The sequence below is a fragment of the Eleutherodactylus coqui genome, chromosome 1, assembly GCF_035609145.1.
Source record: "Eleutherodactylus coqui strain aEleCoq1 chromosome 1, aEleCoq1.hap1, whole genome shotgun sequence".
NCBI lineage: Eukaryota > Metazoa > Chordata > Amphibia > Anura > Eleutherodactylidae > Eleutherodactylus > Eleutherodactylus coqui.
The window spans coordinates 42360683-42386893 of NC_089837.1; the positions used below are offsets into that span (position 1 = coordinate 42360683).

A 26211-nucleotide genomic window follows, 5' to 3' on the forward strand; every position below is an offset into this window, starting at 1 on the left:
CGCTGCTCCCTCGGACTTACTGCCCTTACTACTACCTCACTGCAAGACAACTGTGTCTGATCGTCATCGTCCTCCTCACCCACAGAAAGTTGTTGAGACAGTTGGCGGAAGTCCCCAGCCTCTTCCCCCGGACCCCGGGAACTTTCGAATGGTTGGGCATCAGTGACGATAAACTCCTCTGGTGGGAGAGGAACCGCTGCTGCCCAATCTAAGCAGGGGCCCGAGAACAGTTCCTGGGAGTGCTCCCGCTCCTGAGCAGGTGTTATTGTAGTGGAGTGAGGAGGCTGGGAGGAAGGAGGAGCAGCAGACAGAGGATTCGGATTGACAGCAGTGGACGGCGCAGAACTGCGGGTAGACGATAGGTTGCTCGAAGCACTTTCTGCCATCCAGGACAGGACCTGCTCACACTGCTCATTTTCTAATAACCGTCTCCCGCGTGGACCCATTAATTGGGCGATGAATGTGGGGACGCCAGAAACGTGCCTCTCTCCTAATCGCGCAGCAGTCGGCTGCGACACACCTGGATCAGGAGCTTGGCCTGTGCCCACACCCTGACTTGGCCCTTCGCGTCCTCGGCCGCATCCACGTCCTCTAGGCCTACCCCTACCCCTCAGCATGCTGTATTACCAGTGATTTGATTTCACAGGCAGGAAATAAATTGGCGCAAGACTGCAGGCCAAATATAATTTTTTCCCTTTTTTGAAAACGAAAGGCCCCACTGCCTCTAGTGAATGAATAATCTAAGTTTAATAACTGTGCTGTTTTCCTGCTAATGTGTCACAGAACGTGAGGGTAGCAGAGTTATTAACTGTGGCAGAGCAGGTATTTTTTTTCCCAATTAAGGAAAGCAAATGGCGAAGCCAGGAGTAAAACGTAGCTGGGTGCGTATGATTTTTAAAGGTGTCACACGCAGCCGACACGTGTCCACCGCCCTTAGGACGGACAGAGGCCGGAGAAATAGAATTATTTTCCGTTTTTTGGCACCAAAAGGCAGCACTGCGTATATTCTATGAACATGAGAAGTTTAATAACTGTGCTGTGTCCCTGCTAATGTGTCACAGAACGTGAGGGTAGCAGAGTTATTAACTGTGGCAGAGCAGGTATTTTTTTTCCCAATTAAGGAAAGCAAATGGCGAAGCCAGGAGTAAAACGTAGCTGGGTGCGTATGATTTTTAAAGCTGTCACACGCAGCCGACACGTGTCCACCGCCCTTAGGACGGACAGAGGCCGGACAAATAGAATTATTTTCCGTTTTTTGGCACCAAAAGGCAGCACTGCGTATATTCTATGAACATGAGAAGTTTAATAACTGTGCTGTGTCCCTGCTAATGTGTCACAGAACGTGAGGGTAGCAGAGTTATTAACTGTGGCAGAGCAGGTATTTTTTTTCCCAATTAAGGAAAGCAAATGGCGAAGCCAGGAGTAAAACGTAGCTGGGTGCGTATGATTTTTAAAGGTGTCACACGCAGCCGACACGTGTCCACCGCCCTTAGGACGGACAGAGGCCGGACAAATAGAATTATTTTCCGTTTTTTGGCACCAAAAGGCAGCACTGCGTATATTCTATGAACATGAGAAGTTTAATAACTGTGCTGTGTCCCTGCTAATGTGTCACAGAACGTGAGGGTAGCAGAGTTATTAACTGTGGCAGAGCAGGTATATTTTTTCCCAATTAAGGAAAGCAAATGGCGAAGCCAGGAGTAAAACGTAGCTGGGTGCGTATGATTTTTAAAGGTGTCACACGCAGCCGACACGTGTCCACCGCCCTTAGGACGGACAGAGGCCGGACAAATAGAATTATTTTCCGTTTTTTGGCACCAAAAGGCAGCACTGCGTATATTCTATGAACATGAGAAGTTTAATAACTGTGCTGTGTCCCTGCTAATGTGTCACAGAACGTGAGGGTAGCAGAGTTATTAACTGTGGCAGAGCAGGTATTTTTTTTCCCAATTAAGGAAAGCAAATGGCGAAGCCAGGAGTAAAACGTAGCTGGGTGCGTATGATTTTTAAAGGTGTCACACGCAGCCGACACGTGTCCACCGCCCTTAGGACGGACAGAGGCCGGACAAATAGAATTATTTTCACTTGTTTTACAAGCAAAAGGCAGCACTGCATATATTCAATGAATAATAACTGTGTTGTGGCCCTGCCTATACAATTCTTTCCCTGCAGTATCAATGGAGGGTGCAATGCTCTGCAGAAGCGATTTTGAGAAGCAAAAAAAAATGCAGCACAGCTAACAGCAGCCTGGACAGTACTGCACACGGATAAATATGGCCCTAGAAAGGACCGTTGAGGTTCTTGAAGGCTACACTCACTCCTAACACTCTCCCTGCCTATGCAGCACTTCTGTCCCTAATGCCAGGTGCAACGGTCTGCAGAGGCGATTTTGAGAAAAAAAAAATTGCCACTGCTAACAGCAGCCAACACACAGCTATCAGTGGCCCTAATAAGGACCTTTGGGGGGTCTTGAAGCCTACACTAACTACCAATTCTTTCCCTACAGCAGCTCCGGTATAAACAGCACTGTCCCTCATCTAACTCACACGGCATCTGAGGCGAACCGCGGGAGGGGCCGACTTTTATATTAGGCGAACACCTGATCTCGCCAGCCACTCACAGCAGGGGGGTGGTATAGGGCTTAAACGTTGCAGGGGGAAGTTGTAATGCCTTCCCTGTCTTTCAATTGGCCAGAAAAGCGCGCTAACGTCTCAGGGAAGGAAGTGAAAATAACCAGAACACCGCATGGTGTTCGTTACGAATAACGAACATCCCGAACACCCTAATATTCGCACAAATATCAAGCTCGGAAGAACACGTTCGCTCATCTCTAGTAAAGAATCTAAAATGATGAGGCATATGGAGGTATGTAAAACGTCCAGTAACCTGTTGGGCCTCCGTACACACCTCTTATATAGAGGTCTGCAAATTCCCCTCTACTAAAGTTTAACGGTTACACAGTTCTGCTTCTTTGAAACTTTTAGTGTCCCTTTGTACATAAGAGACTCCTATTCTTCCAATTCAGACGGCATATTCTGCGGTGATGTTCGATTCAAATGAACCTCTGCTGTTGAGTGTAGGTGACGATGTCTCACTTGCAGATCCCGTCTGTTCCGTTGCGGCATAGATGTTGGTTGCAAAAATGGGAGTGGAAATGCCAGCCAATCTGGCAGCTGTAGACTCTCCAAACCCAAGAAACGTCCAGTGCTTGTGCTGGCGAATTCAGGATAAACGTTCTTCCGTTTCTTCTGATGCTTATATTAAAGGGGTGGCCCCATTGATAAGTCCCTCCCTGTTCCACCATCATTTTTAGGAATGGTCGGAGGAGTCGTCTCATTTCTAGAGTGCGTCTTGAAAGATCTGGATATATAGTGACTGTCATATCTTGATTATGTATAGACCCGTGATGCCATCCTCATTGTATAATCTCTTCTTTTTCTTCATAAAAATGTACCCTACATAAAACATCTCGGGGCATATTGAGGTCTACTTTGTTAATTCCCCTAATTTATGAATTCGGTCAATCCTGACCTCTGCTGCTAGATGACTTAATAACTTATTGAACAAGACTGTTGCTAAATGACGTAGATCATCAGGGGTAACTGTTTCCGGAATTCCTCTCAACTTGATGTTATTACAACGTCCCCTATTTTCTTGATCGTCAATTTTTAGAAGCATTGATGTATTAAAGGAAGCTTGGGCCTCTATGACATTCTCTAGCTTGGTGATGCGCTGGTCTAATATTGAGGAAGCTTGTTCCTGCGTTGCTATCTGTTGCGACATTGACTTTAATTCTATTTGCACAGAGGCTAATATTTTTTCCTGCCTCCGTTCAGATCTCTGCAGCATTGCTTGTAGGTAGAGATGAGCGAATGTACTCGTCCGAGCTTGATGCTCGGGCGAATATTAGGGTGTTCGGGATGCTCGTTACTCTTAACGAGCACCACGTGATGTTCGGGTTACTTTCACTATCATCTCTGAGAAATTTGCGCGCTTTTCTGGCCAATAGAAAGACAGGGAAGGCATTACAACTTCCCCCTGCAACGTTCAAGCCCTATACCACCCCCCTGCAGTGAGTGGCTGGCGAGATTAGGTGTCACCCGAGTATTGAAATCTGCCCCTCCCGCGGCTCGCTACGGATGCATTCTGACATAGAGGAGGGAAAGTGCTATCGTGTTGGAGCTGCTATAGGGAGAGTGTTAGGAGTGATTTTAGGTTTCAAGAACCCCAACGGTCCTTCTAAAGGCCATAAATCTTCTCTATATGCGCTCAATGGGGCCGGCGGCAGCAGCGCCGACCCCATTGAGAACATATAGAAGACAAATCCTTCTTCTCTGCCACAGCTGTAACAGCTGTGACAGAGAAGAACGATGTTTGCCCATTGAATTCAATGGAACCGGCAATACAGCAGGTTCCACTGAATGCAATGGGCTGCCGGCGATCGCAGGATGAATGGTCGGGAAGGAGTTAAATATATAACCCCTTCCCTGCAATTCATCCAGAAATGTGTTACAATAAAAATATATACCGGCGTATAAGGCGACGGGGCGTATAAGACGACCCCCCAACTGTCACCTTATACGCCGGCAATACAGTGGAGCAAAGAATAAAAATCATTACTCACTTCTTCAGACGATCTGCGGCGCTCCTGCAGGCTGTCACTCCCTCCTGGTGTTTGCAGGCTCTTGCTCCTTCCTGGTTCCCGGCAGACTATTGCTTTCTCTACGAAAGGCTTTAAATCCCTGCCTCCAGAAACACATGTGCCTTCAGCCAATCACAGCCAATGACAATGATGTCATTGAATGGCTGTGATTGGCGGTGTTTCTGGAGGCGGGGATTTCAAGCCCTGCGTCCAGAAAGCAATACTCTGCCGTGGACCAGGAGGGAGCAAGAGCCTGCAGGAGCGCCGCAGATCGTCTGAAGAAGTAAGTAATGATTTTTATTCTTTGCTCCACTGTATTACCGGCGTATAAGGTGACAGTTGGGGGGTCGTCTTATATGCCCGGTCGCCTTATACGCCGGTATATATTTTTATTGTAACACATTTCTGGATGAATTGCAGGGAAGGGGTTATATATTTAACCTCTTCCCGACCATTCATCCTGCGATCGCCGGCAGCCCATTGCATTCAGTGGAACCTGCTGTATTGCCGGCTCCATTGAATTCAATGGGCAAACATCGTTCTTCTCTGCCACAGCTGTTACAGCTTTGGCAGAGGAGAACGATCTTTACGCTGACAGTGCGGGGGGGGGGGGGGCCCACTCTTGCCGCTATTGTGGCTTAATAGTGGGACCTGGGAACTTGAGATGCAGCCCACCATGTAGCCCCTCGCCTGCCCTATCTATCACTGTGTCGTTCCCATCACTTTGTAGAATTGCCCAGATTTTCAAACATGAAAACCTTAGCGAGCATCGGCGAAATACAAAAATGCTCCGGTCGCCCATTGACTTCAATGGGGTTCGTTACTCGAAACGAACCCTCGAGCATCGCGGTAATTTCGTTCCGAGTAACGAGCACCCGAGCATTTTGGTGCTCGCTCATCTCTACTTGTAGGCCATTTTTTGTCGGCAGCGTATTCAACTAAGTCCACATCTCCTCTAGTCTAGGAGTGAACGATTCTTGGGCTCTAGGGGGAGATAGAGAGTTGTCCAAGCACACAGAACCTATAGAAGTCAGGGACCCGTATTGCAGAGTATTTACAGCTAGGCTATAAGCCTGCACGTTCTGCTCCTCCATGTCTAATTTTGTGTTTGAGTTCATAGTAGTTAGTTGAATATGTGACATTCCCCTTTTTTGATTTCCTCTCCATTGTCTAGGGAAGACAACTGTTGCTGAGAGGTTCCCCAGTGCTGTGGAGATTTTTGTGTGCACACCATAACTTCTGCTGCTGTCTGCAGTGAGGCTGTATGTTGTGTCTGCTGAGCTCGCCCATCATCATGAGATTCACTCTTCAGCAACATCCCCCCCCCCCCTCCCTCTCCGTGTGCTCACAACCGCTCTGCTCTCCTTAGGCCCCCTGTCCATGGCCGTTGTAGAATATCGCCAGTGATATTCCGCCGCGGGGGGGGGGGGGGGGGGGCGCTGTCAGTTCTCTACAGTGAGCCTATTTGACAGATAGGCTCACCATGGAGAATCGCGGCATGCCATGATTTAGATCCCGCGAGCGGAGGATCGCTAGGATTCTCTGCTCGTGGACGCCGCAGCTGCGCTTTCCATAGCAATACTATGGAAAGCGTTCACTATGTTACTCGCGGCTGGATTATCGGAATGAACAATCGCCCATGGACAGGCAGTCTTACTCAGCTCTACATGGATGCCTCCGGGTGAGAGCTGTGGCTCCTTCACTTCTCCTGCCCTCCGTTATCTCTCCTTATCATGTTACTAACAGCTGGGGATTCTGCTGTGGTGAGTCCCGATGGTGAATGGCGGTGCACACGTGGAGCTGCCATGTTCTCCTCCCCTGTCGGCAGTGAGAGAGCCTCTGGTACTCTCAGGTATCTGGCCATAGAAGCCCCTCTGGAAGGTGTTCCTGCTGTCCTCTGACGGCTAGTCCTCTTCGCCATGCTTGGATTTCAGTCAGATTCTGATCTGGGGTCTGTTGATTTGCCGTAAGGCAAAGTTAAGGGTCAGAGCTCAGAGACACACAACCTCACAGCTCCATGACCAAGCCACGTCCCCCAGGCCTTATTGTTATGATGAGTGACTTCCATCAAATCAAAGGAGACAATTATAAGTATAGAATATATTTATCAAGAAAGTGGATGTAGTTCTTATGGCCACATATTAGTGACTGAATGCATCACCATTTAAGGACTATTACATGCATTTCCTATGGAGCTTGGGGACATTTCAATCAGCTTCCACACTTGGGGAGAATTTCATGAATTTTTTGATAAGTATATATTTGATATTTTTCGTATTTATGGATTATGATTACTATATGCATACCATTGTCAATCATAGTACAACAGTGGGGACGTCTGTATCAGGCATTATAACAATAATTAAGGGATTTAATAAAAGTAAGGTTTTATTTTAACCTCAGAGTGCTTATATATTTTTTTTCTGTTGGTTTTGGTCTACATGATATACTTCTTGACTTCGATAGAACAACGAAGGATGACAGCCCATTCATCCGTTCATCTTTTTCATCCAGTTAAGATGAAGAGTCTCCAGAAAGATGTCTTGAAGGGGGAATTCACACGAGTTTCTTAATGGGTCTGTTTTTATCGCAGCTATGCTGCAAGATAGAAAAATCGTAGCATGTCTGAAGAAATCATGCCTTTTGAGTTTTATGCGAGTGCAATGCGATTTTTCATTTTTCCCATGTAAAAGATGTGCAGGAAAGTCACAGTTTCAGTGATGAGTTGTGACTTTTTTCGCGAATCGTAATGCATTCGCAATAAATATCGCAATTTCACAAGTGCAATATCAGTCCAAGTTTCTCAGACCTATTTCACGCTGGGCCATGTGAATGCACCCTAGTAAGGACCCCCACCAGAGTTCAGAGCCTCAGATCCCTAAGTGTATGGGCCGGTTCCTCTGTTAGGTCACTCTCACATGGCAGTATGATGGTTAGTATTTAGCATCAGTATTTGTAAGCCCAAACCAGCAGCAGATGTAAATCATGGGGGAGGTGCAAATCTATCTGTTATACTATCTTTCTGAAGGTTCCACTCCTGGTTCTGGCCTCCAAATACTGACGCAAGATAGTGACCAGAATACTGCCGTGGTAAAGTGATATGGAGCATGCTGGTATAACCTGGGTATCTCCTGTATATAACTGTATATGTACAGCTGGTATAAGTTCTACATCTTCATATAGTGATATGGACCATGCTGAAATAACCTGGGTATCTCCTGTATATAATTATATATGTACAGCTGGTATAAGACATACATGGTGTGGGGCTCATACTCTCAGATCAAACCACAGCTGCTCTCATCAGCTGGAAGCAATTTTCAGATAGAGTAATCATGGAACAGTTTGAGTCTCATCATGTGAAGACCACAATCCTTCAAGCCTATCCTCCAACTAATGCTGATGACATAGATAAAGTTGCTTTTTAATGTTAAATAATTTTATTGAAAACAGATTGTACAGATAATACAATAACCAAATACATTTGTCAAATTTCATACATATTAGCTGTTCTGTAAAAAAATCACAGCAATCCGATATTGGTGGTGTGAAAAGTAAGACATTCAGCTGTTGAAAGACATTGGATTCTTATCTCTTGATATATATTGACAAATAAAAATAATAGTCTTATTCTTAGCACAAAACTACTGCTGTTCTATAGGTTTATTAATAATTAACTGCGGAAATGCAAAAATTAATTTAAAAAAGGGGGGGGGGGGGTAAGAGACAGGAAGGGAAGAGAAAGGGTGGGAGGGAGAAGAAGAGGGAAATTCAGATTACTGGATCAGAATATCTTGGATCTACTTAATTTTCCCCATAATTGGTAAGTTACTATATTTTATGTTTTCTGGCAGGCTAATACTGACGCTCCAAGAGTGTGATTCATCCAAGACCCTGGGCAATTTTTTTTCCTTTTGACGGAGGGTCTAAGCTTTAGTGAATATTGATGTAGTGAACTCAGATGAGACTAAATTAGGTATTGCCCCCATGATTATTGTAAATGAACGGGTATGTCTGTTTTAAAATGTTTTAACCAGGGCCCCCAGGTTTCTATAGAATTCTCAATTTTGTCGTGTCTGTAGGCATGAATTTTTTTTCATATGAGCAGTGTTTGGACATCATTAGGATAATTTCAATCTCTGTCGGAGAGTGGTCGGACCTCCAGAATCTTGCTGTTAATAGTTTCATAAAAAGAAGCCCATGTGCAAATAATTTCCTGAATTTAATAGGGACCTTATCTATCCCCATCAGCAAGATCGCTAGTTCAAGTGATGGACCCACATAGATCCCCAACACCCTGCCTTTGAGAGAGAAGAAGGACTTCCAAATGATCTGAATGATCGGGCAACTCCAGAAAATGTCGATTAGTGTCCCTCTCCCCACATCCTCTCCAGCATCTGTCAGCAGATTCAGGGAAAAAAATCTGAAAGTCCTGCTGGGGATCTGTACCATCCCATGATCACTTTGCTATGCACATCTGAAAGATTTGCACATAGAGATGCCTTGTTTGCCCAGAAGAATGCAAGATTCCATTATCGGGAAGAGAATACATTTCCCAATTCCCTTTCCCAATTTAGTATATGGGTTGGTTTTTTTTAATTTTCTCTTGGTGCGGAACTCCTGTAGAAAAATTTTAAAGTGAGGAAGTATGGGAAAGGCTCAAAGAGAAGTTTGTAGAGGTACATAGGTAGTGAGATCACATGAGCATGGGATATTGACCAGGTTATCCTGATTTGTGAGTATTTCAAAAAGTTTCCATTGCGCAGACCAAACTCCTCCTGAAGCTTGATAAAGGGTTTCATCTGGGGACCCTCCAACAAATCAGAAAGTAAACTAATTCCTATATCTTTCCACCTCTGCACCGATAGATCCTCCACCCAGAATTCCAATACTTCTATGGGGATGGGAAGCTCCTTTCTTGGGATATGTTCCCTAGAAATGTGTAGCAATTGATTCCAGATTCCCAGGGTCGTTTCAAGTGGTGGACCGAGCTTGAGAGCCAAAGTGTGGTTAAAGCAGCCTGCCAGTAGCATAGCAAGTTACGAAGCTTTTCCCCTCAGAGTGTTGTTTTATGTTAGGCCAGCTAATCCCATCCACTTAAGTATACCAGGCTCTAATTTTAAGTATAATGTTAGCTTTATAGTAGGCTTCAAGATTAGGAATACCCATACACCTGGTTTCTCTAGAACTATGCATGATGGAAGCTGCTACTCTGGGCTTTTTCTTGTTCCAGATAAATGCCATTATCTGTTTGTGCAAATCCCTAAGGCTTGAAGTAGAGCTGAGTGGGATCGTGCGGAGTTTATATATTAGATCTTAGGAAGGATCATCATTTTATGCAACACAATTCTTCCCAGCCATGAGAATTCTACTCTATTGTATGTATCTAAATTTATATCTTCTAGTATTGTACATAGATTGGTGTCTAGAATGCTTCCCACCGGGGAGGATAAAGAAATACTTAGGTATGGCGTTCCTGAGTTGTTCCACTCATATGGAAACTCCTCCTTAATTTGTTCTTAAAGGTTAGTGGATATATAAAAGGCCATCAGATTAGATTTAGTTGGGTTGATTTTATAATAAGATATTTTCCCAAATGCGGACAAAACTCTTGACACTGCTCTAAGTGACTCCAACTGTGAAGTCAACATTAAGATAATATCGTCAGCAAAGAACCCTATCTTATGTTGTCCATGAGAGAAAAATACTTTTAATTTCCATTTCTACTCGGATTGCTTCCGGCAGGGGTTCTATAGTCAAGACGAATAACCCCTGTCTGGTCCAAATTGAAATACTGAAAGTATTAGAAATAACTTTGTTTATCAGGACCCTAGCAGAAGAAGTCCTATACAAGGCCAGAATGGCTTTCAAAATGTCATCTCTAAAGTCCATCTTCCTGAGGGTCCTAAATGTGTAACTCCAATCCTGTCAAAAGCCTTCTCCTCATCCAAGTTGAGAAGCGACTTTTGAGCGATCATTTGTCGGTGTAAATGGGGTATTCCACCAATTAAGAGACCATAAAACTATCAAATCCTTATCAATGAACTAATTAAGTATTTACTCCTCTGCCCATCCCGTTGATATTTTTTATGTGCAAATTCATCACACTATGTCTGCGCCATTTCATATTGTATTAATATATAAATGCACATTTCATCTATTCCACAAACCTGAGGAAGAACCCGAAGTAGGTTTGAAAGCTCTCTATAACATCATGTATTTTTGTTAGCCATTAAAAAGGTATCAATATTACTTGGTATCTCTTGCTGGGAACAATCAGATGATGATTATTGAGATCACATGAAATATTGCTCTATGATTTTACAGCTGTGGGTTGATAGTCTGAAGGGAAAAAAGGAAATTGAAGGCAGGCTATAAAAACAAACTGCTTTATGGATTAAAGGGGTTTTCCTGGCAAAAATACTATTAATGACCTATCCTCAGCTTGTGATAACCCCTTCCCTATGCAGCTGCAGTTTTATTTTTTTCACTGCCTTTCAAGAGCCATAACTTTTTATTTTTCCATTGACTTGGTTGTATGAGGGCTTTTTTTTGCAAAATAAGTTATAATTTTTAAGAAGAGTATTTAATCTATCATGTAGAATACTGAAAATCGTTAAAGTGGAGTGAGAAAAAAACAAACCGAATTGTGCAATTATTTTGTTGTTTAATGTAATAATTCAAACTTTTACAGACATAGCTATAGCAATTACACTTTATAATTTTTATACATAATAAATAGGAAATGAGGTATTTTTCATTTTTCACATTTTCTTTATTTTGTCAAACTTGGGAATGCAACCACTTGATGTAATGCAGTGTAATATTTCTGTATTGCAGTGTATAGTGCCGTCAGCACTATCCTATTACACCATGAGTGCTAATATGGCAGATGTGGGAGCCTTTACTAAGCCCCAGCTGCCATTACTGTGTTCCATCACATTTCATAAAATGAGATTGACATAATACACTAAGATAAAATGGAAAAAAGGAGATTTTTGATCTTTTAATTTTCTCTTTCTATACATTTGTAAATATATACTTTACTAGTACAAATGGGTAAAATATACATTTACTCTGCACTGTGATCTTTGTAAATAATATACAAAGCCAGATTTTTTTTTTTTTTTGGTGGGTGGTGGTGGTGGTGGTGGGGGGGGGGGTTCTTCACAGTCCAAAATATGTAAAAAAAAAAGTTTTAAGTATCCAAAAATACTACCACTAAATACTATAGCTCATCCCACAACAAACCAGCATACAGCAATGAAAAAATAAAAGCAGTGCTTCGGATTTGGCAACAGAAACCAAGTTTTTTTAATTAGAGATTATTTTTATTCTTTACAGTTAATTTGGTATTGCTGTAACTGAACTAACTTGGACAATAAAGTTGATATTTTTGCTGCTCAGTAAATGCTGTAAAAACGAACTTCCCGAAAAACGGAATTTTTCTTACATTCTGTTTAAAAAAGTGGAAAAAATGTTTTCAATATATTATATGGTACATTTCCTGCATTCAAGACAAAAATATTGTTTTCATCTATATGAATTCTGAGGAGATTTCAAAACTTCCTCGTTAAACAGTTTACAGAAAAAAAATGTCAAAATAGCTTATTCCCTAAGTGATGTCTTTGATGCTCCCTACATTCGTCATTAGTAGTAAAACCTATCCCAAATTCTGAACACGTGTATGGCTTCCCCGCTGTGTGAATTCTCTGATGCTTAACAAGAGTTGACTTATGTGTAAAACTCCTCCCACATTCCGAACATGAATATGGCTTCTCACCTGTGTGAACCATCTTATGTTTAACAAGAGTTGACCTACGTGTAAAACACTTGCCACATTCTGAACAAGTGTATGGCTTCTCCCCTGTGTGAATCCTCTGATGTTTAATAAGAGTTGATTTTCCTATAAAAGCTTTCCCACATTCTGAACATGTGTATGGCTTTTCTCCTGTGTGAATTTTTTGATGTTTAACAAAATCTGACTTATCTGTAAAACTCTTCCCACATTCTGTACATGTATACGGCTTCTCTCCTGTGTGAATCCTCTTATGTTTAATGAGATATGACTTATCTGTAAAACTCTTCCCACATTCTAAACATGAATACGGCTTCTCCCCCGTGTGAATCCTCTGATGCTTAATAAGATGTGATTTTCTTATAAAACCGGTCCCACACTCTGAACATGTGTGTGGCTTTTCTCCTGTGTGTATTTTCTGATGTCTGGCAATATGTGATCTGTCTCTAAAACATTTACCACATACTGAACATGAATAAGGCTTCTCTCCTGTATGAATTCTCTGATGTGTAATAAGATTTATTTTCTGTGAAAAGCATTTTCCACATTGTGAACATGAAAATGTTTTTTCTCCTCTGTGAACTCCTTTTTCATGAATAACAAGGCCTGATTTGTGCTTAAAACATTTCCCACATTCTGTGCATGAATATGGCTTCTCTTCTGTGTGACTTTTTTCCTGTGTAACAAGATGTGATTTTCTTCCAAAATATTTCTCACATTCTGAATTTGAAAATATTTTCTCTTCTGAATGAATTGTCAGATGATCTTCGAGTTTGGAATTTCCATATTCTGAACATGGAAATTGCTTCTCCCCTGTGTGACTTCTCTCATTTTTAATACAATTTGCTTTATATGTCAAACATTTACCATACTCAAAACAGGAGTATGGCTTCTCATCTATTCTGTGATGTTCTGGCTGTACATGAAGGGTAGTGAGGTTTTGTCCTGAAGAGTACTGCACAATATCTTCTATCGTATAATTAGGCGATACCATGAAGTTTACATCAGAGTTCTCATTTGGATTATCTGTTAGGATTAAAATGGATTCAATTATATATCTTTATCGTCAAATCACAAAGTAGACTAATTTATAACATGTATCCCTGTGCTGTGCGATGCAAGTTGTGGCTGGGCGCAAATCTGCATCACCTACGTAAATACAACCTTAGGCTAAAACACTTTAGGTTTTTGATGCAGTTTGAGCTATGGGTTGTGATTAAAATGTTGACGCTTTGAAGCAGCGACAGCAGACTAAATGCTTGCTGATGTATATTATACTGAGATATGGATACATCTATCGGTTCATAGCAGCACAACAAGTATATTGCAAGCGAAAATGTCAATGACTAAAACAGGATTTCTTAGGGCCCCTTCACTCTAATATCTGCTGAGAGCAAATCTGCACCTAAATGATGCTCATTTGGCCACGTTTTTAATTGCAGAATTGCTACAATAGACATGCTGTGGAGATATAATCTGCAGTGTTTTTCAACAAATACATAAAAAATCTTTGGTATAATGTCAATACCTTGAACACAAGACATGGAAGCAGGGGGGGTCCTAATTAAAAGGAGTTATGTAGAGATGAGCGAGCACCAAAATGCTCGGGTGCTCGTTACTCGAGTCGAACTTTCAGTGATGCTCGAGAGTTCGTTTCGAGTAACGAACCCCATTGAAGTCAATGGGCGACTCGAGCATTTTTGTATATCGCCGATGCTCGCTAAGGTTTTCATTTGTGAAAACCTGGGAAATTCAAGAAAGTGATGGGAACGACACAGAAACGGATAGGGCAGGCGAGGGGCTACATGTTGGGCTGCATCTCAAGTTCCCAGGTCCCACTATTAAGCCACAATAGTGGCAAGAGTGAGACCCCCCACACACACACACTGTCAGCATAAAGATCGTTCTCCTCTGCCACAGCTGTAACAGCTGTGGCAGAGAAGAACAATGTTAGCCCATTGAATTCAATGGAGCTGGCAATACAGCTGGCTCCATTGAAAGCAATGGGCTGCCGGCGATCGCGGGATGAATTGTCGGGAAGGGCTTAAATATATAAGCCCTTCCCTGCAATTCATCCAGAAATGTGTAAAAATTAAAAAAATATATACTCACCTTGTCCCAGCAGAACGATGTTAGCCCATTGAATTCAATGGAGCCGGCAATACAGCCGGCTCCATTGAAAGCAATGGGCTGCCGGCGATCGCGGGATGAATTGTCGGGAAGGGGTTAAATATATAAGCCCTTCCCTGCAATTCATCCAGAAATGTGTAAAAATAAAAAATATATATATACTCACCTGGTCCCGGCAGACGGAGTTCAGCGCGGCCAGCGGCAGTCCTCCTGAACTGCTCTGAACAGCTGTGAGTAGTATTCAGCAGCCGGGGATTTAAAATCCCCGCCTGCTGAATGAGCTGCCTCTAATTGGTCACAGCCCTCACCAATCAGAGGCAGATTCCACTCACACACCCATTCATGAATTTATGAATGGCTGAGTGACTGCTGCCTCTCATCTGATTGGTCCCGCTGAGCTTATATATTTAACCCCTTCCCGACAATTCATCCCGCGATCGCCGGCAGCCCATTGCTTTTAATGGAGCCGGCTGTATTGCTGGCTCCATTGAATTCAATGGGCTAACATCGTTCTGCCGGGACAAGGTGAGTATATATATATTTTTTTTTACACATTTCTGGATGAATTGCAGGGAAGGGCTTATATATTTAAGCCCTTCCCGACAATTCATCCCGCGCTCTCCGGCAGGCCATTGCTTTCAATGGAGCCGGCTGTATTGCCGGCTCCATTGAATTCAATGGTCAGTGCTCGTTTAATCGAGAGGAGTACCGCGTGGTACTCGTCTCAAGTAACGAGCATCTCGAGCACCCTAATACTCGAACGAGCATCAAGCTCGGACGAGTATGCTCGCTCATCTCTAAAGTTTTGGTAAACTTGACAAAAAAATAGAGTTCTGGTGAAAGGTCACCGGGAAGGACGGAGAGTGTTATCTAACCACGGGATTTGGAAACACAGCCGGTGCTAGAAAAACTAATATTAATTAGACTCATAATAGGAAATTGGTTTCATAAAGAAACTACATGCTGACTGCAGAATTTCTGCATTAAATTAAAGGTAATATGAAGGCTACAAATTTATAAATGAGTTTATATAAAGGCTTTATGGTTATATAGAGTAACAGTGATATATTTGTATGCTATATAAGAGGTTAACATTTCTTAAACAAGTTGGTTCTTAACTGTTACTGTTTATTGTTAGTCTTTAGATGTCTAACTTCACTTTGGCCTCATGCAGACAGCCGGGTCGGATCCCACTGCAAGAATCCTCGCAGCTGAATGCGAGCCATGCCCCTGCAGTAACTGGACAGTCACCTCCTCTTGGCGTCTCGCTCTGCGCCGGCTGTCGCACAGCTGCGCATGCACAGAACAGAGTCGGCGAGTCACCAGTGACATTTCTGTGCAAGCCTCGTGGATATGCCACGATTTGTTTACCGCGCTGTCAAATTGCGGCTATCTGCATAGGATCGCATTATCTAATGCAATCCTATCGCGGCGCACACGGGCGAAAATTCTGTGAGAAATCCCACCATGTAATTTCCACCCGTGTGCATTTACCCTTTAGATTTCTATTTCTTCTCAATCCATATTTTCTTAATTCTTCAAAAACAATATGGTGGCATGAAACATAAAACCACCAAGGTATTCCAGGAACACACAAATAACGCAAAGGGATATAACAAAAAGACAAAAGAAGGGGAAAGACATTAGGAAGAACCACCTCATTAAAGGGGTTCTGTCATTAAAAACAAAAAATTATATATTTACCTATTGTTTCCTAGGCGGCTTCTCCTCTCCTCCCTGAACTTCTCCTGGATATTCTTGTCACTTGGGTCACAAGACCTGCAGCTGCCAAATTTTCCTGGATCAGGTCATGTAACGTACATTGCACTACCTTCTGCTTCCTGCAGGTCAATGTACGCTCGTAACTAGTGATTTCAGCGTTCATTACATAAGCAGAAAGCACCAAATGCTCAGTAGCTGTAATGTATTGTCAGGCAAAATATATTTCTATTAGCCAATAGATAAATAAAGCTTGTCCTGCTACCCATGTTTTTTTTTATCACCATTAAAGATGAGCGAGCACCAAAATGCTCGGGTGCTCGTTGCTTGAGTCAAACTTTTCGTAATGCTCGAGAGTTCGTTTCGAGTAACGAACCCCATTGAAGTCAATGGGCGACTCGATCATTTTTGTATGAGACCGATGCTCCGCATAGGTGATGACTTGTCAAACACCAGAAAACATTAGAAAGTCATGGAAACACCACAGAAACGGATATGGAATGGCAGGGGCAGCATGCATGGCTGCATCTGAGGCTCCCAAATGGGGGCAAGAGTCTTGCGTCAACCCCAATTTACTTCGGACAAACCCTCATTAGCAAGCCACACGCGCTGGCACATCTTAGCTAAGCACCACACTACCTGCAACCAAGGACAATCACTGCCTGCAGGTGACACCGCTGCCTCTTCTCCTGGGTTACATGCTGGCATTGCTGTCCAACCCCCCCCCCATACGAACCTGCGTCCACAGCGCACACAAAAGTTTTCCTGCGCAGCGTTCAGCTGCCCTCGTGCCACACGCTCACTTCATAGCCACACCACCCTCATGTCTATTTAGAAGTGCGTACTGGATGAGGAGGAATCGGAGGCACACACTCCAGAGGGTTGGCAGGGCCATGCAGCGACCCTCTTTGAAAAGTGTGGGCGATAGCCCACAATGCTGTTGAGAATTGATGATAAATTGACGTACGAACATCATTCCAATCCCGTGTCCCCTCCGTCACAAAATTGTCAGGAGCCGTAAATGTGGGCATAAAGTGGACTCAGGGGCCAGCACTTCTACACATCTCCACAATGCAGCAATACTCTGTGTGGGAAGCATGTGAGCGGGCCCAGGGTCAGGCTCGGACCCAGCCTCCACCTTGTGTGACCCAAGGTGCTGCAAGTTACATAGCAATGGGAAATCAATATCGCCCCACATAATTCATTCTGTGTAGGTGTCAGATAGCTCAACACCATAATGGGAAGTCTTTGAGTTCCTTGGGCTCACCTATGGCAGAGTTTCACCCCGCCAAGGACCTCGGCCCACATTTCTACCCTAGTCAGTCAGTGTATTTGTGCCAGACAGGTAAAACACCGCGATGGGAAGTCTTTGTGCACCCACAGCATAGGCAGCCCCCAGTAACATTTATGTAGCAAAAGTATAGGAAGACCCCTGTAACATTTCGGTAGCAAGAGTGTAGGCGAACCCCCGAAACAGTCGTGTACCAAGAGTATAGGCATACCCCTGTAACATTTCTGTAGCAAAAGTATAAGCAAACCCCTCAAACCATTCAGTAGAAACTGCATAGGCTGACCCCTGTAACATTTCCATAGCAAAAGTATAGGTGAACCCCTCATACCATTCAGTTGAAACTGCATAGGCGGACCCCAGTAACATTTCTGTAGCAAAAGTATTGGCGGACCCCAGTAACATTTCTGTAGCAAAAGTATAGGTGGACCCCAGTAACATTCTGTAGCAAGAGTATAGGCGAACCCCTAAAAACCATTCATTAGAAAAGGTATAGGCAGACCCCAGTAACATTTCTGTAGCCAAAGTATAGGCGGACCCAGTAAAATTTCTGTAGCAAGAGTATAGGCATACCCCAGTAACATTTCTGTAGCAAACGTATAGGCAGACCCTTGTAACATTTCTGTAGCAAACGTATAGGCAGACTCCTGTAACATTTCTGTAGGAAAAGTATAGGCAGACCCCAGTAACATTTCAGTAGCCAAAGTATAGGCAGACCCCAGTAACATTTCTGTAGCAAAAGTATAGGCGGACCCCAGTAACATTTCTGTAGCAAAAGTATAGGCGAACCCCTGTAACATTTCTGTAGCAAGCGTTGAGGCGAACCCCTAAAACCATTCAGTAGAAAAGGTATAGGCAGACCCCAGTAACATGTCAGTAGCCAAAGTATAGTCAAACCCCAGTAACATTTCAGTAGCCAAAGTATAGGCAGACCCCAGTAACATTTCTGTAGCAAGAGCATAGGCAAACCGCAGTAACATTTCTATAGCAAAAGTATAGGTGAACTCCTCAAACCATTCAGTAGAAACTGCATAGCCGGACCCAATAACATTTCTGTAGCAAAAGTATAGGCAGACCCCTGTAACATTTCTGTAGCAAGAGTGTAGGCAAACCCCTGAAACATTTGTGTACCAAGAGTATAGGTGAACCCCTAAAAAATGTGGTTACCAAGAGTGTAGGCGAAGGCTGGAAAAAATAGTTAGATAACAGTATAGGCGAGGGCCAGAAAAATTGGTATATCAAGAGTAAAAGTGCATCCCTAAAAAATTGCTCAACCCCGAGGGCAGGTGAAACCCATAAACATTTTTTTTAAAGATACAGCTCGCTGTTGCTTTATTTAACAGAACCTGGAGGCAGCCCTGTGAAAAAAATTTGTGTCTGTTAAAGTATCAATACTTTTGAAACGAAAAATTGTAAAAAAAACAACAACTTTTAAACAGAGCCTTTTGGGCCGCAGAAAAATTGGCAGTTCAGAGTGATGACATGCTGTTTTAGGAAGAGAAGGAGTAATAATATCCGAGAGTGATTGACAAAGCTAATTCCCCGTTTTTTTGTGGTGATAGAGGATGAATTTTTCTCCTGTTGCAGCGAAAAGAATCATTAGGTTCCGCTGCTTTCCATTGATGGAGAAGAGAAGTCTGGGGAAATCTAGCCTTCGTTCATCTTTATGAGTGTAAGCATGTCAGCACTGGCAGTTGACAGGCAGGTACGCTAATCTGTGATGATTTCCCCAGCTACACTAAACACCCTCTCTGACAAGGCGCTAGCGGCAGGGCAGGCCAGTACCTCCAGGGCGTACAGCGTAAGTTCGTGCCACGTGTCCAAGTTTGACACCCAATAGTTGTATGGAGCAGAGGCATCACGGAGGACGGTGGTACGATCGGCTACGTACTCCCTCACCATCTTTTTCCAGTGCTCCCTCCAACTCAGCCTTGACTGGGGAGTGGTGACACAGTCTTGCTGGGGAGCCATGAAGCTGGCAAAGGCATTGGAGAGTGTTCCCCTGCCTGCGCTGGACATGCTGCCTGATCCCCGCAACTTCCCTCCTACATGGCCCTCTGAACTGCGTCTTCTGCCACTAGCGCTGTCAGATGGGAACTTTAGCATCACTTTTTCCACCAGGGCCCTGTGGTATTGCATCACTCTCGTACCCCTTTCTTCTTTGGGAATGAGTGTGGAATGGTTTTCCTTATACCATGGGTCGAGAAGGGTCTACACCCAGTAATCCGTGTTGGCAAGAATGCATCTAACGTGAGGGTCATGGGAAAGGCAGCCTAACATGAAGTCAGCCATGTGTGCGATGATCCCAGTACGCAACACATTGCTGTCCTCACTAGTAAAATGACTTTCAGGAGCCTCCTCTTCAGCCCATACATGCTGAACAGATGAGAGGCAAGCAGCATGGGTACCCTCTGCAGTGTGGCCAGCTGTCTCTTACCCTCCTCCTCCTCCTCCTCCTCCCCCTCCTCCAAAATGCGCTGAGATATAGACATGAGGGTGGTCTGGCTATCAAGCGACATACTGTCATCCCCCATCTCCTGTTCCAACCGCAAAGCGTCGGCCTTTATGCCTTGCAGCGAGCTTCTCAGCAGGCAAAGCAGCGGGATGGTAACGCTAATGATTGCCGCATCGCCGTTCACCATCTGGGTAGACTCCTAAAAGTTTCCGAGGACCTGGCAGATATCTGCCATCCATGTCCACTCCTCAGTAAAGAATTGCGGAGGCCGACCAATACTGCGCCGCTCATGTTGCAGCTGGTTCCACTATTGCTCTACGCTGCTCGTACAGCCTGGCCAAGAAGTGCAGCGTAGAATTCCAGCATGTGGGCACGTCGCACAGCATCAGCACAGTACACTAAGGAACTTAATGTGAGAGCTGTAGCCATAACAGGTTCCCAGATAATATGTTTTTTCTTGGGGTATTTTATCATCGCACTTTAATTCCTCCCATGTGAATACAACCTTAACTATGATCCCGACCATTTAATCCCTCAGAGCCTGCAGTCAATAAGGACCATTATGCCTCTTAAACAAGTATTATTTCCATGTAGCTTTAGGGTGGGCCCAGGAATCAATTCCAATTCCCAACCTGATGCTATCACTTCATGACGATTGACCACTAAGCCCGGCTACGACACCTGCTGGAGTGTAAGAAAGCTGGTCGCAGATGTCTAAATGAATCCTCACCATTAACTTTTGACTATTACACACACAAACCTTCCAGCAGTTTTTTTATGATAAAAAGTGCATCAAATAGTCTGAAAAGTATGCTGGCTGTATATATATGTTTTTATTTGTACAGCATAATATATATCCTGTATGTATCTTCGTACCTTGTGATATCGGAGGCTGGTGGTTCTCCATCATGTCGTCGTTGTATAGATCATTGTATCCTTCTAAATATTCCCACTCCTCCATGGAGAAATAGACAGCGACATCCTGACACCTTATAGGAACCTGACAACACAATCATACCGTCATTACCCAGACACCTCTAGTGCTGTTACTGTATAATTTCCCAGCATTCCCAGCAGTGTCACCTCTCCAGTCAGCAGCTCAGTGATCTTGTTGGTGAGTTCTAGGATCTTCTGCTCATGTATCGGTAAGTGAGGAGGAGCCTCTGTGATGGGGCTCTGGCTCCTGCTCCATCCTCCTGACTCATGGGGATGGTTGTTGGATATCTCACAGTCTCCCGATGTCTTCTTCACCATCGTGTAATCCTGTGTATGGAGAGAGACACGTAGAGAACTGAACCCAGTATTCATCCCTCACTAGAAGGATAGAGATTGTGATCCCGCTGTATACATTTTTCGTGAGACCACATCTGGAATACTATATTCAGTTCTGGAGACTTCATGTACAGAAAAACATAGATAAAAAATAGAACAATTCTAAAGATGGTTAAAGATCTGAAAGGCAAAACTTATCAGGAGAGACAGAATACTTCATCTGTATAACCTGGCAGAAAGAAGGGAGAGGGGGGACATGATGGAAACCTTTATAAATGTTACAGGAAGAAAGAAACTAAACTCAAGAACAAGGGGGTCCAATCTGAAATTAGTGTGAATGGAGATCAAAACATCAGAATGTCAGACAATATTTTACTAATAGAGTAGTAAATGCTGGAAAAAAAGGTTCCAGCACAAGAAGTTGGAAAGTCAACAATAAGTGACTGTAAACCTGCCTGGGATAAACCTATGTCTATCTTAACAGATGCATAAAGGTAATAATATAAGGGCAGACTAGATGGACCGTGTGCTCCTCCTGACGTCAGTCTGCATTGTTTCTACATAGATGTCAAACTAGCAGCAAAATCCGAGTCTCCAGGCCAAACTCCGGTCATTTAATTCTGTTGGTTCCTGGCTGTTGGTTGGTTCCTCCTCATTACAAGGAGCCTACTTACCATTCTCATTGCTCCTACAACATTACTATTAGTTCATTGGTTCCCACCATACAGAACTGACCATATTGGTAGCCGATCATTACATTCTCTGCTGCTCAGTTCTTTTTTATTTGGACAGTCTGGAAGCCGTTATAGAAAAACACTGTATTGTTTCTATTACTTCCTATAATGTATTTTAACTTTCCTGTGTTTAACTGGCTGATTGGTCACTAACATTTCAAACAACGTGTGCTTATATGATGTGATAACTAGCTAAACTACAATTTACTTTACTTACCAAAATGATGCTTTTGTGCTAGAATGTCCCCCTACAATGCTGGCCACCAGGGGTCTACCTTTCTACTAGCCTATTGTCGAATGACTGACAGAAGACTTTAGAACTGGATGTGGAGGGAGGGGGATGAGTTATTGTGGTCATTTACCTGTATAGAGGGGTAGGGGACAAGAGAAACAGAGAATAGCATATATACTGCCTACAAACTAATAGTAAACTGCTGTTTACTGTGTTTAGCTAAAGAAATCACATCTCTCCTGCTCACTCACATTGTAATGTTCTACAACAAGTAGGAGGAAGCCGGGTCCATTATAAGAACTGTTTTTTAATTACACCATATAAAATTATATGTTATAAAAGGTACCATTAAGACTTCTCTCCATGCTTTTAAGTGTTTCAAAGCTAACTGGCTTCTTGATCACTGCTGTGGACAGGGGTCTTTATACAGAGCTGGCATTCCCCTACTTGTTGTTCTACTATAGGCCACTTGACTCATGGCTTGCCTGTGCTCCAGGGACCTTTAGATTAAAAGAATCACATCATATAAAAACAGCATAGGAAAGCAGTAATTTTTCTATATGGTAGTGTTCTACATGATGATTTTATGTCTGTGTCTGTAGAGACTTAGAGAGCAGAATCTGCAGTTCTCTGTGTACAATCTATAGAACACAGCACATATAACAGGGGGGAAGCAAGCACATACTTACCTCTGCCCTCCAGACTGACAGGTGGCAACTCCCCCACTCCAGCAGACTTCCCCTGTGACATCATCTACTCCCATGGGTAGGGGACGCGGACCCTTGGCACCATACGGGGGGCTCTCGCTGGCGGGCCACATGCAGAAATTTCTGGATGTGCCTCCTTTTCTTCTGAGGCAGACCGGGCAGCAACAGTCGGGACAATTCCAGGCTGTTTGCCCTCCTCATTTTTGGATTTTACAGGGAGAGACCTGCCTCGATGTTTAGCCCTGGCCCTTCCTTTAGCCCTTACGGGCGAGACCGTCCTCCTGCGAGACACTAAGCTAAAAAAACGATAAGCCTGGTGTTGGCAGGAGGGATATAGCCAGAGGGCAGAGCTAACACTTCTTGTGTTTAGTGTCACCTCCTAGTGGCAGTAGCTATATCCCACGGTCTTTGCTGTGTCACCCAATGACACGAGCGAGAAAAGTTTTTGCAACATGATAATTGCAAGATATCTATTAACCTTTGTTTGTGAGGCACAACATGATTGCATTCTCATCTGTTAGTTTGCTATATTATTTGATTGTTTTGACATGTTTAGCATCCAAAGATCATAGAAACATAGAAAAGTTTACCTCTCCGGTCAGCAGGTAGATGATCTCTAAGGTGAAGTTTAATATCCTCTTGGTAATCTCATTGCTGGTCTTCTCCATCCTCGGTGGGTCATTCATGAGGACCATTTTGGATGAGAATATGAGAGAACTGGATGAACTGGAGGGTTCTAGTGCTGGCGGCCCTTTATGAGAGGAGAGACTCTAAATCATACGGGGACATCGTCATGTGTGATATACAGAACCTCACTTACTGAGCATTGAGAGACACAGGTTCTCAGAGCCGTCACCACATGTATACGGGCATGTTCACACAGACGGCAGATGTTGCTGTGAAAATTGACATGGAATCTGCGCCGATTCCACTGCAAATCTGCACCCATTATAATCAGTGGGAATCTATGATGTAATCCATATGATACAAATTTTTCCGCATGCAGGTTTGAAATCCCCGTGCAGAAAAAAAAAATCAAAACGATGTGTCACTTTTCGTGGATTCCATTCTATTTCCACGCCGAGAAATACGCACGCAGATTTGCAGAAATCCGCAGTTCCAGGTATCCACGTGGAAAAATCCATGTTGAATTCCGCGATTTGAACACCCTTAGGCCTTAGTCACACGGGCGTTTTTTCACGCGATTTGCGCATCGCATGACGGATGCGCATGCGCAAATCGCGTGACCGGCGCCGAAAAATCGGCCCAAAAATCGCCCGAAAATCTGCTCCTAGCCGCGTTTCATTAGAAACGGGCCGGAGCTGTCCAGCGCATTGCATTCAATGGAGACGGCAATACAGCGGCTCCATTGAATGCAAGCGCTGCGGGCGAGTGTGGGATGAATTGTCGGGAAGGGGTTAAATATATAACCCCCTTCCCAGCAATGCATCCTGAAAAGTGAAAAAATAAAAAAAATGTATGTACTTACCTGCTCCCGGCAGCTGGAGATCCCGGCGGCCGGCCTGCAGTGGGTGTGAAGGGGGTGTGACTCAGGCTTGCCCCTGATTGGCTCAGCGCTGAGCCAATCAGAAGCAAGTTTCAGTCACACCCATTCATGAATTCATGAATGGGTGTGACTGAGATCAGCCTCTGATTGGCTCAGGCTGAGCCAATCAGGGGCAAGCCTGAGTCACACCCCCTTCACACCCACTGCAGGACGGCCGCGGGGATCTCAGGCTGCCGGGAGCAGGTGAGTACATCCTTTTTTTAATTTTTTCACTTTTCAGGATGCATTGCAGGAAAGGGGTTATATATTTAACCCCTTCCCGACAATTAACCCCGCGCACGCCGGCAGCCCATTGCTTTCAATGGAGCGGCTGTATTGCCGCTCCATTGAATTCAATGGGCAAACATCGTTCTTCTCTGCCACAGCTGTTACAGCTGTGGCAGAGAAGAATGATTTGTCTTCTATATGTTCTCATTGGGGTCGGCGCTGCTGCCGCCGGCCCCATTGAGCGCATATAGAGAAGAGAACAGGAATCGCAGATCGCAGATAGGTGCGATCTGCGATTTCTGTTCTCTAATTTATCGGACGAGCGCATAAAAAGCGCTCATGTGTCCGATACCATTGCAAAGCAATGGTTTTAAAAAATCGCCGGACGCATGCGCATGCGCAAATCGCGGCAATAAACGCCCGTGTGACTGAGCCCGTAACCTCTTACGTCCTGCACATTCGGGGTATGTATGAAGGGATATTCTTTTGGTTACTTCATTCCTGTCCTTGCCCATTTTTGGTAGGGTATTTGGTAGAAGGACATACCACCTATAATCAATACTCTTACCACATGCTGTTGCCATTTTTGTTTTCTGCTTCTACTGTATGTTGCAGCCATGGTTTAACGTGCACCTATATATTTCTATTGGGATATATTTCCATTGGGTAGTGCCGACCTATTTTATCTTTTTTTTTGTACATATATTGTGACGTTTTGGTCACCTTCACTTGGTCGTGCACATCTGCTGCCCATTTACCTCCTGTCCTTCCTACTGGACCATATAAATGGTATCCTACCTTCCCTGGCTTTATTTGTAGGCATTCTGAGGAGCATTCTGAGAGGTAGGAACCCAACTTTCCCAGGTTGAGATTATACCATCTGGCATTAGCGTTAGGACCCATCTGAACGCTTGGTCACTTAGACGTTGTTAGATGGGCCAATGTAATTTGATCAAATTATATACCAAGAACCTTGCATTATTTAATGTGGTTAGAGTATATATTATAGGTATGTATACCTCTGATAGTAAATGTATTTTGCGTGCTGTTGCCATTGTTTGGTTTCTGCTTCTACTGTATGTTGAAGCCATGGTTTAACATGTACCTATATATTTCTATTGGGATATGTTTCCATTGGGTGTTCTCTATCTTATCTTTTCTTTTTTTTAACAGATTGGGTATGGTCAGTTTTCGTGCCCAAAAAAATAGCCCTGATATCTCATACAAGCAAAATCCTACTGAAGATTCTACAAAAGTGCATGACAGCGACAATGGGATGAAAACTCCCTGACGCACAAGCCGGAGTTCGCCTAGAAAGAGGGACAAGAGACCAAATGGCAAATCTCTGATGGATCATGGTGTACATATGCTTTATCCATTGCAGCAAAGCCTTTGGTTGCATTAAACATGAGAAGCTGTGGCCATGCCTAAAGGTGCATTCAGACCACCGTATATTGGCT

General features: G+C 43.8%; 1 protein-coding gene across 3 annotated transcripts in view; it reads right to left on the minus strand.

Annotated features, from left to right (window-relative positions):
• Positions 1-11822: 11822 nt before the first annotated feature.
• LOC136608245 (zinc finger protein 585A-like) overlaps positions 11823-26211 on the minus strand; it is a 74833-nt gene continuing 60444 nt past the window's right edge. For 2 of the 3 annotated variants that reach the window (XM_066589096.1, XM_066589095.1), the window contains exons 3-5: positions 23568-23728; positions 20909-21295; positions 11823-13466 (exon numbers count right to left, since the gene is read on the minus strand). In XM_066589096.1, coding sequence (XP_066445193.1) covers positions 12241-13466; positions 20909-20993 — 1311 coding nt within the window. In that variant the 5' untranslated portion in view covers positions 20994-21295; positions 23568-23728 and the 3' untranslated portion in view covers positions 11823-12240. Of the gene's footprint in view, positions 13467-20908; positions 21296-22616; positions 22759-23567; positions 23729-26211 lie in introns of those variants that run through there. The other variant, XM_066589097.1, reaches the window with a different exon arrangement.